We start from the raw sequence: 20,138 nt of genomic DNA, 5'->3' as shown, positions 1-20,138 counted from the left end.
CACTGCCCACTTCTAGCCCATCCCCCACCCACTTTCCTCCATCAACACTCAATTTGTTCTCTCTTGTGAAGCATCTCTTATGGTTGTTTCCCTCCCTCTCTCTCTTCCACCCTTTCCATATGTTTATGTTTTGTTTCTTAAATTCTACATATTAGTGAAATAACATGGTATTTGTCTTTCCCTGACTTACTTCACTTAGCATAGTACACTCTAGCTCCTTCCACGTCATTGCAAATGGCAAGATTTCATTCTTTTTGATGGCTGAATAGTATTCTATTGAATATATTACACCAAATCTTTATCCATTCATCAGCCAATGGACACTCAGGCTCTATCAATAGTTTGGCTATTGTTGATAATGCTGCTATAAACATCAGAGTAGTGTACCCCTTTGAATCAGCATTTTTGTTTCTTTTGAATGAATACATAGTAGCACAATTGTTGGGTCATAGGATATTTCTATTTTTAACTTTTTGAGGAAATTCCATGCTGTCTTCTAGAGTGGCTGCATCATTTTGCATTCCCACCAATGGACGGACTACATAGTATTGTAAAGCACATTCGCCTAAAAGCACAATCCTTCTGATTCTGTTAATGAGTTTCTTGAAATCAGGGAGCAAATATTTTATTTGTTTATTTATTTATTCATCTTCATATCCCCCAGACCTATATGATAATTAAGGATGTACAGGAAGCACCACACCTCTTATCCCCACCTTCGTCTTACTCCTTTCGAACCCACAGATGGAAGAAAATAAGAAACTTACTTTTTCTTTGAGGATTTACTACATAGTAATTTCCCTATTATATGTAATAAATTTTGACAGAATAGTTAATGTATAAAAGAAAAATTGACAGAATCTTTTATATGTGAAGATTTATATGATTAAGTATCTAAATCTAAATGTATCTAAATGTAGGGCTGTTGAATTTAAGATGTTCCACTAAAAGCAGAGCATTTGATATAGAGGCTTACCTTGGGGAAAATTTTATCTTACTGAAGTTAAAGAAAAACAACAAGATAATATGCATTAAAAATTGGGGAGTACAGGTTTCCTTTGGAGAAGTAACCCTCTCAACTTGGAGCTCATAAAAAAATGCAGGTAAATATGTCCACAGACAGACCTTTATCTTATCAGCTGGGTACTATTAAAAGTAGCAAAATAAAGGTATGAAAATATGACTGAAGAGAGCTCTAAAAATAGAGACCCAACCGTAAAATGGAAACCCGAACTATAAGATCACAATAATCAGTAAACAGGGAAGAAGAGGGTACAGTGGGCCTGTGTAGAGATCTTTGGGCTGTTACTTAATTTAATGTACATAGAAAGAAAAGGTTTAGAAGGAACAAAAAACTAGTTTCCCAAATCTTTAAATTAGTGCCAGAAAGACTAAAATCCAGGATGAGTTGAAGTTGCAAAGTAAATGTTAAAGGAAACTTTTAGCTCTATAAACAAAGTTTTTAGCAATATATGAAGCAAGAAGAAAGTGAGTCTTTCACTGCTTGGTGAAACTAATGTTAGCTTGGCTGCTAATGGAGAGAAATAGAAAAGTCAGGGTTTTTTGTTTGTTTGTTTGGTTTGTTTGTTTGCTTCTGTCATCTCCATCTAAGAAAAATTGTCTTCAAATTAGAAAAGTTAGAATAAATTTTTTTTAATTAAACCACTTTTTTTTTTTTTTAAAGAGCAAGGATTTGGATATGGTAAGAGTATACCTTACTGCTTTAAAATGAAGCTTAGGGGCGCCTGGGTGGCTCAGTCGGTTGAGCGTCCGACTTCGGCTCAGGTCACGATCTTGCGGTCCGTGAGTTCGAGCCCCGCGTCAGGCTTTGGGCTGATGGCTCAGAGCCTGGAGCCTGCTTCCGATTCTGTGTCTCCCTCTCTCTCTGCCCCTCCCCTGTTCATGCTCTGTCTCTCTCGGTCTCAAAAATAAATAAATTTAAAAAAAAATTTAAATGAAGCTTAAATAATAATTGTTAAGAATAGTAAATAAAGTGGTAGATACGATCACAATATTATAATTTAGAAATACTAGAGAAATACCTCAGAAGAAGACCCCAGTACGTGAAATTGGTATATCGTTCCACATTTCAAAAGGAAGGAAAAAAGATTCTGACAGAGTGTAGTATATTAAAGGTTGATGAATTATTTGGATAAACTGTAGAATGTATTATTAAGTATATCATTTGGGGTCCTTCATATGTGACCATAGGACTCTCTTAAGAACAAGCACTGGCAAGTCAAATTCTGTTTACTAATTGTTTATATTGAGAGAATTTTATAAATCTATTTATTGTATGTTGATTTTTATGTTGTGTTTGACATTCTTTAAGGAAGATTTATAGGAAAGCACAAAATCTTATAGGGAAGCATTAAAAAGTCTAGATAGATTGATGTCACTCAAAGATTTTCAATAAAGGACTCCTAAGAATAGAAGATAGTAGTAAACACTCTGTTTTCAGATTTTTTTTTTCGAAGGAAATTTAAAAAATTCAAAATATAGACAGTCTCATTATTATCCTTAAAAGGATAAACTCATAACATGAGTTTATTTAAAATTAAAAGTAATTTTTCAAATAGTTTACTAGTTATTTTTCTTATTCTCCAAATCTTTGAGCAAATTTGATATGCCTACAACATGGCTCAGATAGATTTTGTAGCTTTGAGCACTTCTAGTATCTATACTTTATTTTACTTCAATTTAGGAACTATGGAACTAGAAGAACATTCAACCACAGTGATAAACATTCTACTCTTGAAGTATGAGGAACTCTCTATGGTCATCCAAAAATACTGTTCTTGTACTTATATTTTCAAATGTTTACCATTACACAAATAAAAATGAATAAAGTATGCCTATCAGATTTGCAAATGACATAAAGCTAGGAGAGAAACCTTATTCTGGGCTGTATGATCAAGATCCAAATTATTAATACTCCCCAAATAATAAACGTAAAAATTGAAGTTTCAAAGAGATAAAGTATAGGCTCAAAGTCATTACCCTAAGTCTAGTTGGATGAGACCTGGTTTGACAGCTGTTTAAGGTTATTGAGATGAAGGCCAATTTTGTTTGAACACAGCACAAGTCTTATTTGCTCTACACCATTTCAGTGTAATCTTGGCCTCCATGTCAGAGCATTTTGCTATGATCAAGAGACATAACCTTATACTATTCTGTTCTAGTCAGAATGTATCTGCAATAATGTGTTGTTTATAAGTTCTAAACTCTGAACAGGAACATAAAAAAAATGAGAAGGAAAGAAGAAAAATGCTGAGATGATGAACAGCCTAGAAATTATACAAGATGATGAACAATTGAAGGAAAGAGAATGTTTCAGGGCAAGTGATGGATGTTATCAAATATCAGAAGGTTGTCAGATAGAGAAGGTGGGTGCTGGTGCTCAGTTAAGTTGGAAAACACGTGTAGTGAGAGTGAGAGGGAAATAATTGGTCAGCTGGTGGGAAAATGGAGTTTAAGATGTTAGAGGAGGTATGTGTTCGTGTCCAGTGATAGTCATTTGTGTTAGATGTAGCCAGAGTAGATGTCAAATTCATCTCTGTAGAAATTGCAGTGACTTTTTTTTAATGCTGGGCAAAAGTTTGGAATCACTGTGAAAGAGGAGTCAAAGACCTCATGAATACAGAGTGGCCAAGAGACGAGTAGGTGATAACAGAAAGGAACTCTAAAGTATGGTATAGGAAAGAGCATGAACCTCAAAACAGAACAGGTGCTTTCCTGAGATAGAAGTAATGGAAAGAGTAATTGAAAGCTCACAAAATGTCACTACCTCCTTTCGATCCCACAGTTTGGAAGGTGGGCAAATGAATAGAGGCAGTTTTTGTTGAAAACACCAGTCATATATATCAAATGCAAAGCACTCGTCTTTAGGAACAGCGTGGATGCTCAAGGTACATGCCTCAAAGCTCACAGAAGACACTGTGCCACCACAGTGTCAAGATTCGGATGGAACCCAAGTTGTCAGGTTTCTCACATCTTGACTTCTGTCAAACATGCCTGATGTTAAACCTGCCTTTCTTTTCTTCATCTTCTTTTGTTTGACAACTATTTATCAGTATGTGTGCTAGCCGCTAGGAAACAAAAGTACAAAGGGGGAAAATTTGTACATGATGAGCCCCTATCCAGAAGGAGCTCATGTTCTAGTGGGAAAACCAGATTAAGAAATCTTAGAATTATGATATGTTCCAGTACAGGCATGCGTGTGTTACGGGAGACAAAGGAGACTGCCCAGTTAGCCTGGAAGCTGGTAGGGTCCTGAGAAGTTGTCAGGATAGGATTCTCCTAACTTCTGACCTGTTAATTGGATATTAGATGTTAACTGGTTGGAGAAAGGTAACAAGACATCAAAGAGTGTTATTCCAACAATTTCATATATACACTGAAAGCAATCAGTCAGAGGAAGAAGCCAAATAAAGCTAGAGAGATAAGAGCAAGCAAGATTGAAGCAGTGAAGCAAAGAAAGGTTAAAAGCGGCCAGATTATTGCAAATTATTGAGAAATTGTCAAAAGGTTTTCCTTTTGGGTCTTCACAGTCTAATTCAGACTGAATTTTGATGCATCAACTACTTTTATCTTCAAGTCTTCATTCATTGCAGATTTAAGCTACTCCCCTAGTCTGTCTAATAATTATCTGGCAGGGGAAGGGCAGGGAGGTGAAGGTGAGGATAGCCTGCCTTACTATTTCCTTACAAAGAACAAGAGTACCTGGGTGGCTCTGTCGGTTAAGCGTCCAGCTTCGGCTCAGGTCATGATCTCTCAGTTCGTGAGTTCAAGCCCCACTTTGGGCTCTGTACTGACAGCTCAGAGCCTGGAGCCTGCCTCAGATTCTGTGTCTCCCTCTCTCTCTGCCCCTCCCCTGCTCACACTCTGTGTCTTTCCATCTCTCAAAAATAAATAAACATTAAAAATTTTTAAAAACAGTATTTCCTTTTAAATAACAAGTTGGTATTTCACATAGTGCATGAGAGTATGCAATGTCTCTTTTAAGAAAGGCCTGCCTTCCATTAGTGTTATACATATAAAACGATGTTTGATATACACAAACGATTAAAGATTCACCTAGTAAAGAAAGAAAACTCACAAGGCACTATTAGGAAGTGCTTATTAACAGTTTCTCATAGCATTAAACTGAAATCCCAGTAGTTGAAATTTAGTGCCATTTTGTGATGTGGGCAGATAATTTCATAAGATTCCTTCATAATTGCTTATAAGCAAAGGGCAGTCAACATATTGTCCCTTTTATTTTCAGGAAAAAAAAACTGTGATACCAAGATACTTTTAAAAAGCTGAAGAAATGTAAATACCTTAAGATGGATTTAACTTTCATAGCTACATTGATTTCTCATTTTTGTTTTACTTTATGTTGCATTTTTCTTTCAGAGGAGTAATAACAAAACATCTAACAGCCTTTATTGACTTTGGATATCTCTTGATGTTTATGTTTTCTGAATAAGTTCTAATTTCTTTGAAAAATAAACACCTTCTACAAATGACAGCATAGATATTAGTTCTGTCAAGAGTAAGCGTAAGAATGCAACAGATCATAGTGACAATTTTCATGACTCTTTTTTGCAATTTATATAGAAGGAAAATAATAACATGATTGCTTTAAGAAGAAAGCATTAATTTAAATACATACTCACAGTTATTTATATTTATTTATATGGTCACTTATTTATAATGATATCTGTCATGTTAATGAATTAGAATGCATGTGTATACCTAGATAATGTTGTGTAGATCCTTGATAATTGTAATTTTATCAATGGCCATGCGTTTTCTCATTTTTTTCATTACCAAATCCCCATAGACATGCACATATACACACATGGCTGCTTCTTCTTCTTCTTCTTTTTTTTTTAGCACCTATGACACTTATTTTATATGTAAGATCGAGTTGATATTTCTCCATCTGAATAATCAGAATGCAAAGACTTGACATATTCAGAAAATGTATTATTCAGTTTGCCCTTCCAATCTGAAGCCCTTAGATCCTTACCTCTTCAGAAAGAAATAAGGGCCAGTGATTTTCTAAGGTCTGACACTAACAGCCTTGCCTCTGTCGAAACTTTTCTTTTTTATCTTCTCTTTCACACCTAAATAAGCTGAAAAAGCAATTGAGGCATACAATCAGACAAGACTTCATTGTCAACGGCAAAATTGCCCAGGAAATGAAAAAAGAAACCTTTTGCTTAATAAATAACCCAGTAAACCAGCCATCTATGACATGAACGGAGGCAGCTGAGCTGATGATTTTCTCCTAATTCTTGATGGTTGGCATCAGTGATTCTAATGATTACTGTCTAATGTCTTTTCAGATTTCAAACCTTTACATATATGACACGGTGCTTCTGCTTGCTAATGCTTTTCATAAGAAACTGGAGGACCGAAAATGGCACAGCATGGCAAGTTTGTCATGCATCAGAAAGAACTCTAAGCCCTGGCAGGGAGGGCGTTCCATGCTGGAGACTATCAAGAAGGTAACTTGTGACTAACGTTTCACTCTCCTTAATTTTCATGTAAAGGGATACAGTAAATCATTTTTGAGGGCATATCTTTCAAAAGGATGTTTTTTGTCACCAACATTGTTAGTCCAAAGCACAAAACAGTGTAATAGATGAGTAAAATATTAAAAACAACAACAACAACAAGGTCAGAAAGTCACATGCATGTATAAAACAAGGAGCCGTTACCTATTTGTAAGGATATATTACACGAGTATAGTTAGTGGTTGAAATTATTTGAATTGTATTTGTTATACCATTAGTATTAGAAATACTCAAATTATTTTGGTGCCTGTGACAAATACAAATACTTGTTTTTGTTTGTTTGTTTGTTTGTTTGTTTGTTTGTTTTCTTTAAAATACACCATCAGGTGCGTCTGGGTGGCTCAGTTGGTTAAACGTCTGACTTTGGCTCAGGTCATGATCTCTGGTTTGTGAGTTCAGACCCCGCGTTGGACTCTGTGCTGGCAGCTCAGAGCCTGGAGCCTGCTTCAGATTCTGTGTCTCCCTCTGTCTCTGCCCCTGTCCCGCTCACACTCTGTCTGTCTCTCTAAATAAATAAATAAATAAATAAACAAACAAACAAACATTAAAAAAAAATTTTAAATGCACCATGAACTGAAAAAAATAAACACAAGCCGTCACTGTTTTTCAATTACATGATACATGGTAAGACATTAGAAGCAATGATCTTTAATTTATCTTATAATCAAGATATAATTCATAAGCAGTACTATTTTGCAGCATTTACGAACTATTTTAGCTATGTGGTGTGTTCTCCTTCCTCACTGTCAGTGTGGTGTTTAGCCTGGCTGTGACCCGCTCTGGCTCAGTACCTGCTCCGTTCCCAGGAGGCACTTTATGCTGTTAGGCTTCTCTCAATGGTTTGAGCAATTCTGCAGTTTATTAGCCTCTTTGTCATGTCATCCTTGCTGGCATTTTCTGTTTGTCTCGCACAGCTTCTTGGATTTAAAATGAAATGATTAATAAAACAAACAAATGTCTCCTGTACCCTTTACACAAAGAAGACAGACATTTAGAAGTTTATGTTCTTTATTTTAGCCATCCTTTTCCTCTCTGCACGTGTTTGCCTTCCTCTTGTGAAACAAAAAAAGAAATAGCTAGTTGAAAGAAATGTGAATGCATTTAGAAAAGCCAGAGAAAAACCCAAACATCTATCATTAGAAGTGAACTAGAGGTACAAAAAAACAGAAGTGGAAGAAAGAAATGTTGCAAATGGAGAATAGCCTGGATCTTTCTCTTGGTATGTTTCCTTTTTGTAAAAAGAATCGCTTTAATGAAAATTTAGGCACTTATCAGCAGAAGTGCTTGAAAATCAAATGCATTGAATATATTGGCAGAGTAAGATATTTCAACTAAAATATGAATAAGTCAAATCTAAACTCAAGGTGTTGCCAAGATCTCCCTATCTGTCCATGTAGAGATTTGGCAGGTATGAATCCAAGGGAAGTTGTTGAACATGATTCTGATCCTGCCAATTTATTAGTTCAGGCTTTGGCTAGGATGCAGGAACTTGAATATATTCATTCTTCTGAAGCCTTCTCACAAAGACAGAATAATAGTTTGGGAGGTTGCTTAGGAGATACTTACTTAGTGAAAGTATTAGCGGGAAGGAAATAAAGATACCATAATATGTAGTTAGTTCTTATGGAATAGTTCAATATATAAAATGTTGCTGCTGGAAAATGTATAATCAAAACAATAATATGATAATTATGACATTTATTTGGGGGGGAGATATTTATATATTTGTCCTGGTGAGCTTTCAGCCTAATGATGCTTTTTAAAGAAATATATCCATTCAGTGTATTTAAAGACTAAGTTTGAATGATATATGTCATTGCAGATATTCAGTTACATTATTTTTTAAGTAAACTCTATGCCCAACGTGGGACTTAAATTTACAACCCCAAAAGCAAGAGTCACATGCTCAGTTTCATTATTTTTTGTTCCACATTTCAAATTGACTTAAAAAAAATGGAGGTTTTTTTTTTTCCAGTCATAACTTTGCCTCATATGAGTGTTCTAGTCATCCCATTCATATGCCAAGGCTGATAATACTCCGCATACCAAAAAATTTTGAGAGAAAGATTACTACTCATACCGGAACTCCCAGGAGAGCAGAGTGGGCTCAGGAATGTCCAGGCTGGCTTGACCAAGCAGCAGGAGTGGGCTGGGCCCAGGTAGTGACTAGGAAGTAGGACTGGGGAAAGTTCCCATTTACTTGGGCTAGAGATTTTCAAGGCTTAAATTTCCAACTGGTATCAGACAAAAAGTTGCAGGATGAGCTTTGTTGATCAGCCTGTCCAAATGTGGAGCCACAGGGGAAAGGGAGACCAAAGCTTAGAAAGAAATCAGCAGCCAAACATCACAAATGAGGTCAGGCTCCTTATTACAGTGGGAATATTCTAGTAATAAAATTTTTAATTACATTCAAATAACCCCTGCGTGTCTCTATGAAAGGCATGCCGTATATACTTTACAAAGCCTCTGTGCTACTGCATGGAGACAACGAAGTGAAAGAATGAGGGTCTGTCCCTTAATTAATTTCTATTCTTTTTAACGGGGTGAGACAAAAGAGATAAAAAAGCAATGCAGCTGACATAAGTACTGTAAATGTCCAGAACATTTATACAGGGGCAGATAGCGGTTTCCATAAATTGAAGGTTTACAGTTTATTTTATGAATTTATAGAATAGGTACTTCCACATTCTCTTCTTTAAAAAAAAAAAGAGGCTAATTCTCAAATGTTTATTTCTCCAAGGTATTATCAGTGACCTTGAAGCCATGCTATTTATATGAATTTTTAGATTATTTTTGAGAAAATGATATTTTTGTAAAATATTGGGTCTACCTATCCATGGACATGGTATCTATCCATATAGTCATCTTTTATAACCCTCAGTAAAGACTTACAGTGTCCTTCATACATATTTTCATTATATTTCTCCTAAAATTTTATGAAGTTTTGATTATGTATATCTGCACGTGTGACACTATCATGAATATAATCTATTTCCATTATGTTTTCAAACTACATATTGTAGGTATGTAAGGTAGTGGTTGATGTCTGATATATTTGGTGATTAAGCTGATCAACTCTTGAAACTTGAGTCCTGATTCTCACCTCTTTCTTTGTAGTTTATTCTCTTGTCTTTTCAAGTGGAAATTGATACCATCCTCAAGTAAAATTAATGTTGTCACCTAATTCTAATATTTTATGTATTTTTTGAACTTTTAAAAAACTTTTCTTGGGGGCTGTCAGGTACACCATAGAGCTCTGTGTCCTTCAAAGGTGGCCACTTTTCCCTGCTTGAGGTGACGATATCAGGTCATATCTTTCTCTGAGACGTAGAGGTGAGGATTCAACCTCTACAGAAGAGATGCAACTGATACCAACCTGGCCTAGAGCTGACCTGCAGAACCCTGACATGCAGGACAACCCCAAAAGGACAGGACATCAGATGCTCTCATCTGATGCATTCTTCAATTCTTCATCTTAGTTTTAATGCTAATTCACCACTCACATGTGGCACTTCCAGCTCTTGGGAAGAGGGAACCTTAAGCTGTGATGTTAGTGGCACATCGGAGGCAGAGACCTGATGTGGGGATCTACATGAAAGTGTTTGTAGGTGAATTTGCAGGATGAGCCAGCAACAGAGATACAGTGGCCGGTGAGCAGTCTCTAGGCCAAAACTTGTGATTTGAGCAACATACATAAATATGGCAATGTGCAAAGAAAATTTAAGGGGATTTCTTCAACATTTTATTGACTGTCTTGATAAAGAAGAAAATGTTGCCATAGACATTGCTGGGCCTTTGTGCATGCAGTGATAGGGATATTGATATAACTGGGGAGTCATGTTATTTTTATATATCTGATATATTGTCAAGTTAGCTCACATACAGTGTATACAGTGTGTTCTTAGCTTTAGAAATAGATTTCTGTGATTCATCACGTATATACAACACCCAGTGCTCATCCCAACAAGTGCCCTCCTCAATGTCCATCACCCCCTTTCCCTGCCCCCACCCCCACCAACCCCAGTTTGTTCTCTGTTATTAAGAACCTCTTATGGTTTGCCTCCCTCTTTGTTTCTATTTTTTTCTTTACCCTCCCCCATGGTCTTCTGTTAAGTTCCTCAAATTCCACACATGAGTGAAAACATGGTGTCTGTCTTTCTCTGACTGACTTATTTCATTTAGCATAATACCCTCAAGTTCCATCCACATTGTTGAAAATGGCAGGATTTCATTCTTTTCTATTGCTGAATAGTATTCCTTTGTGTGTGTATATATGTGTATATATATTTTATATATATATATTAACATATATATGCATTATACACACACACACACACACACATATATGAAACACATCTTCTTTATCTATTCATCAGCTGATGGACATTTGGGCTCTTTGCATAATTTGGCTATTGTTGATAGCACTGCTGTAAACTTGGGATACATGCACCCCTATGAATCAACATTCCTGTATCCTTTTGATACATTCCTAGCAGTGCTGTTGCTGGGTTGTAGGGTAATTATATTTTTAATTTTTTGAGGAACCTCCACACTATTTTCCAAAGTGGCTGCACCAGTCTGCATTTCCACCAAAAATGCAAGAGGGTTCCCCTTTCTCCACATCTTCACCAACATCTCTTGTTTACTGAATTGTTAATTTTAGCCACTTTGACCCATGTGTGGTGGTATCACAATGTGGATTCTTCTCAGAGCTAGAACAAGCAATCCTAAAATTTGTATGGAACCACAGAATACCCTTAATAACCAAAGTAATGTTGAAAAAGAAAACCAAGCAGCACTCTCAACAATAGCCAAATTATGGAAAGAGCCTAAATGTCCATCAACTGATGAATGGATAAAGAAATTGTGGTTTATATACACAATGGAATACTACGTGGCAATGAGAAAAAATGAAATATGGCCTTTTGTAGCAACGTGCATGGAACTGGAGAGTGTGATGCTAAGTGAAATAAGCCATACAGAGAAAGACAGATACCATATGGTTTCACTCTTATATGGATCCTGAGAAACGTAACAGAAACCCATGGGGGAGGGGAAGGAAAAAAAAAAAGAGGTTAGAGTGGGAGAGAGCCAAAGCATAAGAGACTGTTAAAAACTGAGAACAAACTGAGGGTTGATGGGGGGTGGGAGGGAGGGGAGAGTGGGTGATGGGTATTGAGGAGGGCACCTTTTGGGATGACCACTGGGTGTTGTATGGAAACCAACTTGACAGTAAATTTCATATATTAAATAAAAAAAAAAAAGAAACCCAATGTACTAATTACTATTTGCTAAATAGATTTTTTCATAAAAAAAAAAAGAAAGAAAGAAAACCAAAGCTGGAGACACCACAATCCCAGACTTTAGCCTCTACTACAAAGCTGTAATCATCAAGACAGCATGGTATTAGCACAAAAACAGACACATAGACCAATAGAATATAATTGATAACCCAGATTTGGACCCACAAATGTATGGTCAACTAATCTTTGACAAAGCAGGAAAGAGTATCCAGTGGAAAAAAGACAGTCTCTGTAGCAAATGGGGCTGGGAGAACTGGATGGCAACATGCAGAGGAATGAAACTGGACCACTTTCTTAACACCATACGCAAAAATAAATTCAAATGGATGAAAGACCTAAATGTGAGACAGGAAACCATCAAAACCCTAGAAGAGAAAACAGGCAACAGCCTCATTGACCTGGGCTGCAGCCACTTCTAACTTGACACATCTCCACAGACAAGGGAAATAAAAGTAAAAATGAACTATTGGGACTTCATCAAGATAAAAGCTTCTGCACAGCAAAGGAAACAACCAACAAAGCTAAAAGGCAACCGATGGAATGGGAGAAGATACTTGCAAATCACATGTCAGATAGAGGGCTAGTATACAAAATCTATAAAGAACTTACCAAACTCAACACCTGAAAAACAAATAATCCAGTGAAGAAATGGGCAGAAGACATGAATAAACATTTTTTCCAAAGAAGACATCCAAATGGCTAAAAGACACATGAAAAGATGCTCAAAATAATCATCTGAGGAGTCATCTTAAAGTGTAAACTGTGAACAAATGAAATCATTTGCAAAAATCTATACAGACAGCCCATCTGCCACTCAACTTTAGCATGGCTATCAATGAGATCTTCTTTGACAGTTACCTGACTCAATCTTAGAACATCAGATTTAATGTGTGGAAGACTAATTACATGAGAAACCTGAACTTGAAGGCATTAACCAGTCTATCACCATGAGTGGCATGTTGATTAGGATGTCCCAGCTGCTTCCAGATGCAGAAGTCCTTCTTGCAATGCCAGGTGTGCACCACCCCCTCCACTGCCTTGGTGGAGATGGACCATGGCTTAATCACTGAGCCCCATGTGGGTGAGTGCTCACCCATAACCACTCTGTGTTCTCAGGAAAGCAGATGATCAAACTTCAAGAGTCTCCTGAAAATATGCCTGCAAGGCAAATGCCTCACACTGCCATCCTTTTTGCTCACAATGATCTTGTTGGCAAGGTTCAACCTGGGGACAAAATAAACATTACAGACGTCTATCTGTAATGTTACTTACTGAGTCCATTCAAGAGTGAGTAATGTGAAGTCTGTTCACAAAATCCACATTGATGACATTTATTATCAGAAAATTGATGCAGAACATTTGCATAAAGAAGTAGATGAAGATATAGAACAGAAACTTTTTCAGAGAAGCATGTGGAATTGCACAAAGAACTTTACAAAAAAAGAAGGCATTTATGAGATCCTTGATTCAGCCTCAGCTCCAAGCTTGTAAGAACATGATGATTTAAAAAGGGGGGAATCTTGCTTCAGCTTTTCCTTGGAAAAAGGAAAGATTTTAGTCACATGGGAAGGGTCAGACTTTGTGCTGAGAACAACATCCTGATGTGTGGTGACCCAAAGACCAGTAAGTTCCAGCTTCTGCGTGTGTGTGTGTGTGTGTGTATATATATATATATATATATATATATATATATATACTGGAATGACCTTGAGATAAGGCAAGTGGGCCTGAAGACTGGTACCTTTGTCCTGAGTGACAGTAGCATCTGCTGTATTGATGTTTGTGAAGATAAATGAAAATACAAGATCAGCATCACACAAAGTCATGGGATGACTGACTCTATTGCAAAGGCTGGGATTATTGGTCAGCTCGATGCATGCACCCTTATCCTGGCAGCAGCAAATTCTATGGAGTCTCAGTGGAATTCTAAAAAACACAACCATTGGTAATATACAGCTACCTCATGTATTATTATCAAGGTTTGATTTGATCTTCCTCATCCTGGACCCGCAGGATGAAGCCTATGACAAGGATCTGATTCACCACCGTGTGGCTCTGTACTACCAGAGCAAGGAGCAAGTGGAGAAGAGGTTCACAAACATGGCGGCACTGAAGAATTACATTGCTTATGCTCACAGAACCGTCGTGTCTTGGCTGAGCCAGGAATCCAGTCAGGCTCTCATCCAGGCTTATGTAGATTTGAGGAGGATGCAGAAGATTGGTAGTAGCTGAGGAATGGTTTCTGTATACTTTTGATAGCTGGACTCATGAGTTCACTCAGCAGAAACCCTGGGTTGGCACTGTGGACATATCTCTTCTTACCACAGAAATGAGTGCCACCTCTCCGAAATGGAAAGAAGAGTTAGCTGAAGCACTGAAAAAACTTATTTTATGTAAGAACATCAGCTCTAAAACACTCACAACTTTTTGAAGATATTCAAGGACACTCTGACATAGCAATTACCAAAGATATGTTTGACGAAGCACTTCGTGCTTTGTCTGATGATGACGTCTTGACAGTGACTAGAAAAGCTGTTTGCTTGCCCTGAATCTTTTGTGAATACTGCTGTGTGTTCTGCTTGTCTGCACTTGGGCACTGCATTTGCATCCATATATGTTTGGCATATAGGCCAATCAGCTGCCGCTGCAGCCATCAGCAGAAATAGATTAAGATCATTATCTGGCTCCATAAAAATGTTTTAACTTGGGTTCTGTTTTCTTAGTAAAGTGTGTTTTCATAAAGTGTATGTTTTCATTACCCCACACACACACATTTTGAGTAAAAACATGGTGCCAACTTGCAACATACACAGTAGAAATTATTTTCTTGCCATGACATTTTTAGCACCAGGGCTTTTAATCTGTACATATATACAGATAGCAGGATGTCAGTGTTTTTGAAGATGGCAGTCTGGGTGTTTTTTGTTTGTTGGTCGGTTGGTTGGTTGGTTTGTTTGGTGTTTTTGGTTTTGGATTCGGTTTTCTGCTAAACTCTCTAATAGCAAGCATCCATATGCTAGGGATTATTGTAATATGAGATAAGAGTTTAAACCAGAGCCTTTTTCCCTGTTATAGCAGTCAAACAAAATTCCTTCTAGAAGCTAGTTCTTATGGAATTAATGATTGGAAGTGATCGAGTTCTAGGTTAATGTCTGCCACTTTATTGTAATATGAAAAACTTTTTTTTTTCTAAGTAAGTTATAGAGATAATTTAAAAAATAATAAAATAAAACTTTTCTTGGCTAACTGCTTTAGCTTCCACTTCTAAACTTCCATAATTTTGATAGTAAATAGAATCTTAGTTTTATAAATATGCCACAAGTATTTTGCTATTAAATATATCAAAGGTAGTATTTGAAAAGATATCTTTATTTTTTTAAGTTTTTTATTAATTTTGAGAGAGACAGAGACAGTGTTGAGTGGGGGAGGGTCAGAGAGAGAGAGAGAAAAAAATAGAAAGAAAGAGAGAGAGAGAGAATCCTAAGCAGGCTCTGTGCTGCCAACGCAGAGGTCAACACAGGGGGTCAAACTCAAAAAACATGAGATTATGACCTGATCCGAAACCAAGAGTCGGATGCTCTGAGCCACCCAGGAACCCCTGAAAGGATATTTTTTTTAATTAGATAAAGAGTGTACCTTTCCAATACGTTTTTAATTTTTAGAATTCATTAGTAACCCTTACAATTTTAGATTAGCAAGGTCAAATAAAGTTAACCCTTCCCCAATTTTAAGATGGAGAAAACTGAACCTCAAAAAAATTAAATGACTTATTAAGGGTTGTTTACAAAGCTAATTAGTTTCAGTACCAAGTTGTTTGGCTTCCAGCCTTGTGTTCTGTATACCATACAATTGACCCTTTTTCTTGTTCATAATGGTAGCTTTTATTCACTACTGTCAGATTCATTTGGCTAAAGAAAACACACACCCCAAGAAATCAAAGGTGTAAGTACCACGTGCAAATATTATGTTAACAATATCTTAGTGTCTGTCAATGTGGCTTTTTCAAATGCCTTGAATTTGGAGCTGAATTGATGAGTGACTGCATTTTTAAAAGCTCTTGTGACAAAACGTTTGTTAGCACACATATGCATTCTTTATTATGAGAAGCTACATTTAATTGGAATATATATTTTGGTAAGGACTCTTCATGTTGTATAATTTAGACTTGTTGATGTTATATATCCTAGAGAAAACTTTGAAACATTTTAAACTAAATAATAAGTAAAACAAAAGCTGAGCAGCTCTGGAAGAGAGTGGGGAGGACCTCCCCAGGTGGACTCCCACCACAACTGGTTCTTAGAAACACAGTTTGAAAACCAGGGACATTTAGAAACCAGTTTAATCCATACAAATATACCACCTTCCTTAGACTCTGGAATAATATTACACCAGGCAATGTGGGCAGAGTATTTTTATTTACAGACTTGTTCTAAAATTAAACGGCGATGATTTTCTATTTTTTCTTATTTTTAATGTTGATTCAGCTTCCAAGAGTACAGTCTGTTCATTCATGTATTTATCACTCCTTTAACAGACATTTATCAAATGTCTGTAGTGTGGAATGTATTATTGAAACTCTTTTATGTGATTATCCAAAAAAGAATTTAGAGCCTAGTAGTGAATATTGGCATTATTATGAAAACAGCTGTACTCTAAGGTGAGAGACAACAAAAGGCCCCAAGCATGGCAAAAATAGGACACCGTGGAATCTTAGAGTGTACTGTGCAGACCCCCATTTCTCAGCTGAGGTGCTCCTTCCTGGGAAGGCTGACACCTAGCCTCTGTGCAGGAACTGCTCTGGGCAGCAGGGAGCTGTTCCACTCCCTTCCTGGAATTGCATGCATCCAGTGACTGGTCATTGCACAATGGTCTGAGTTCCATGCCTCCAAGTGGAATAACTCCGAAGAGTTATTTTACTACAGACTGGCCATGGCATCACCTCAGCTGTTGCTGTATTTCCATCACTGTGTCACCTCTCCCTTTGTGGCCCTTATTCTTGTACTCCTTTGCAAGTGCTTTTCCTAGGAGCACTTCTGGTAACCTCCTGCAGACAAGCAAATCATTTCAGAGCTATTTCCCTGGGAACCCGACCCAAAACACAAAAAACAGATGAGAAAATTTTCATGAAACTGGTAGCATATTAACGGGAACTTGAAAATTAACAGGTGTAAGATACGTAAAGCTATGGAGAAGAGGACATGTCAGGTGGTAGGAGCACTCTAGCTGACATATCTATTTGAATAAATCATGTGGACAGTGACAACAACTGACTAACTTACCAGAGTGGATAAAATGCATAGAGAGACTAGTCTAGACTGGAAAGATATTGAGGAAAGGAATTTATTTTGTAGATGAGTAAAAGACCCTAAAGAATTTTTGAACATGGATATGACAAAGATGAGACCTGAGTTTTAGAAAGAAAAGGCTTATATATTAAAAATTTTTTTCAAAAATTCAAATTTCTTTAATTAAAAAAAACTAAGAAAAATATTACACTCAAAATATGTGATTACATATAAAAGCACTGACATTTTCTGTGTGTTCTACATGAGTAAGACAACCAAGATTTGATAGATCCTTAAATCAAATACTTCTGCATTGGCATAATTGATCAATTTCTGCTAAATCCTTTATGGTGATTTTTTAAAATTTTGTTTTTAACGTTTACTCATTTTTGAGAGACACAGACAGACAGAGCGCGAGTGGGGAAGGGGCAGAGAGAGAGGGAGACACAGAATCCAAAGCAGGTTCCAGGTTCTGAGCTGTCAGCACAGAGCCTGACGCAGGGCTCGAATCCATAAGCTGTGGGATCATGAGCTGGGCTGAAGTCGGATGCTTAACCAGCTAAGCCACCCAGGCGCCCTAATGGTGGTTTTTTTAAATACGAAGTGTGAGAAAATAGAACATATCAACACTTGTGTCAGTATCTAAAATCATTTAGTACCAGTATATTTTCTTGTATTGGTACCAAATCTGTCTAAAAGAGATCTTTTTTTTTTTAAGTTTATTTATTGATTTTGAGAAAGACAGTGCACATGTGTGAGCAAGGGAGGGGCAGCGTGAGAGGGAAGGAGAATCCCAAGCAGGCTCCACACTAAAAGTGTCCCTAAAAGAGATCTTGATGCATGTTGATATCTAAAGTATTCTTGAAGCACCTGAGTGACTCAGGCAGTAAAGCGGCCAACTCTTGATTTCGGCTTTGCTCACGACTCATTGTTGGTGAGATTGTGCCCTGCATCAGGCTCCACATTGACAGCATGGAGCCTACTTGGGATTCTCTCTCTCCTATCTCTCTGCCCCTCCTCTCTCTCTCTCTCTCTCTTCTCTCTCTCTCTGTCTGTCTCTCATTTGTCTTAAAATAAATAAACATTTTTTAAAAAGTATTCTTTGAAATGGAAAAAATATTGAATTTATTCTAATTCTTATGTGGTAATGTATTCATTCAACAAATATTTACTGAGCACTACCATATGCTGTACCGTGAGATCACAAAATAAGGAAGGAAAATAGAAGTATTAAAAATAGTACGAGTGTGATCAATTCTACAAAAGGGGAAACACCAACTGTTCTGGAAATATGTGACTGGAGGACCTACTTAGGTATAAGAATGACAGATAAGTGGAAACATGTAACATGAGTAGTTATTAGCCAAGAAAAGAAAAGGAGAGTATTCCAGGAATGGGGAGGAAGAATGTTTCATGCAAGGGCAACAGAGTTGTCTCAGGATTGGAGGAAAGAGTGCTTTGCACATTTAAGCACCTGGAATAAGACTGGGGTAGCTAGAATAAATGTAGAGTAGGGACACGGTTCCTTATTAGCTAAAATAAGGTAGACAGGGAAAGATCATGAAGGGAAAACCACGTTAAATTTCCTAAACTTTATTCAAGGGGTAAGGTTAAGCTACTGAGGTATATTAAATGGGAGCAGGAGTGACAAAATCATATCACTCAGTGCCTGCCAAGTGGAGAATCCACGAGTCAGCTGCCACTGGACCAATACAGACTGGATGAGAAAACTCCAGTAAAGAGGCTGGTGCTCCAACTCGAAGGAAACTAAGGGCGATGGTCATGGGGATGGATAGAAATAGATGTCTTTGAGAGAGATTTAGGTGATTGAAATAAGATTTGGTGATTTAACATAAATGTGAGGGGACAAAAGAAGATTCTAGGCATCTGGCTTGGAGAAAAATAACTCTAATAAGTTGAAGATTTTGTTGTTATTGTTGTTATTTAATTTGTAAACTTAGAGGAATGGAAACATATTACTTTGTTTTTTGTGTGCCATATAGAATTTACGAACCTGGAGAAGAGAGAGATAATTTAGGAAATCATAATCTGACTTACCAGCAACAGTATTGACTTGGAATATAATATAGCCTTTTTATAAAACGTGTGCAAATAAACTTTTTTTTGCTACAAGAACTTTTAAAATGCAGCGTGTGCCCTTAAAATAGGGCTTCTTCTGGACTTGTCAATATATTCTCTGGCTTTAGGGCATTTGAAGTGTATAAAATATAGTGGATTTTTTGAGCAGTCTGCTATGATATACATACGTCATATTGGACACACAGTTTATATAAGTCCACTGGGATATACATACATTATATTGGACACACAGTTTATATAAGTCCACTGGGATATACATACATTATATTGGACACACAGTTTATATAGTCTAGAGGAAAAGGTATGAAGCACAGGGTAGAGGATTCAGCTCAGGCTCCTCAAATAACTGGTCTGGACCTCAGTTTCTTTTCCTGTAAGATAAGATAGCATGACCAGATTACTAGTAATATCCTGTTTACTCTCAGTTTGCTCCAAGTATCTACTATGAATGAATATTTGAATGTATACATATGTAAATACACATATGTACACATATACACACATATATACACGTAGAAATGTTATATGGCAACTTCAAATTTTCCTAAACATTTCACACCAGTGAAGTTTTTATTTTTCGTTTTAATTTTTTTGTGGTCTTCTTCATCTTATATTGTAGTATTTATCTACCATTATGTTTCTTTTCTGGGTAAAAAATGTAGTATTTTCCTTCTGTCAGGGATTTTTCTCTCTGAAATTAACTTATGAGACATGAGGGCACCAGGGCACAGCACTGTGTCTGGCATCTTTCAGTGTGTTCTCTGCCTTTCTGGACTCCTGTTTATTTACAGGGTGTTCTTGTTTACCAAACATGCCTGCACATTCTAAGGAATCTAGAAATATGTATCAGGAAATTAGATGAGTATCATAAATATTTGATGTTC

General features: G+C 36.9%; 1 protein-coding gene across 2 annotated transcripts in view; it reads left to right on the top strand.

Annotated features, from left to right (window-relative positions):
* Positions 1–20,138, top strand: part of GRID2 (glutamate ionotropic receptor delta type subunit 2) — a 1,468,772-nt gene that overhangs the window by 894,060 nt on the left and 554,574 nt on the right. For both annotated transcript variants that reach the window (XM_058721904.1, XM_058721905.1), the window contains exon 7: positions 6,336–6,497. In XM_058721904.1, the coding sequence (XP_058577887.1) occupies positions 6,336–6,497 (162 nt within the window). The remainder of the gene's footprint in view (positions 1–6,335; positions 6,498–20,138) is intronic.

The sequence above is a fragment of the Neofelis nebulosa genome, chromosome 3 (genome assembly GCF_028018385.1).
Source record: "Neofelis nebulosa isolate mNeoNeb1 chromosome 3, mNeoNeb1.pri, whole genome shotgun sequence".
NCBI classification, from domain to species: Eukaryota; Metazoa; Chordata; class Mammalia; order Carnivora; family Felidae; genus Neofelis; species Neofelis nebulosa.
The sequence above is the reverse complement of the archived record's forward strand: the minus strand, read 5'-3'. Positions and strand labels throughout refer to the sequence as shown.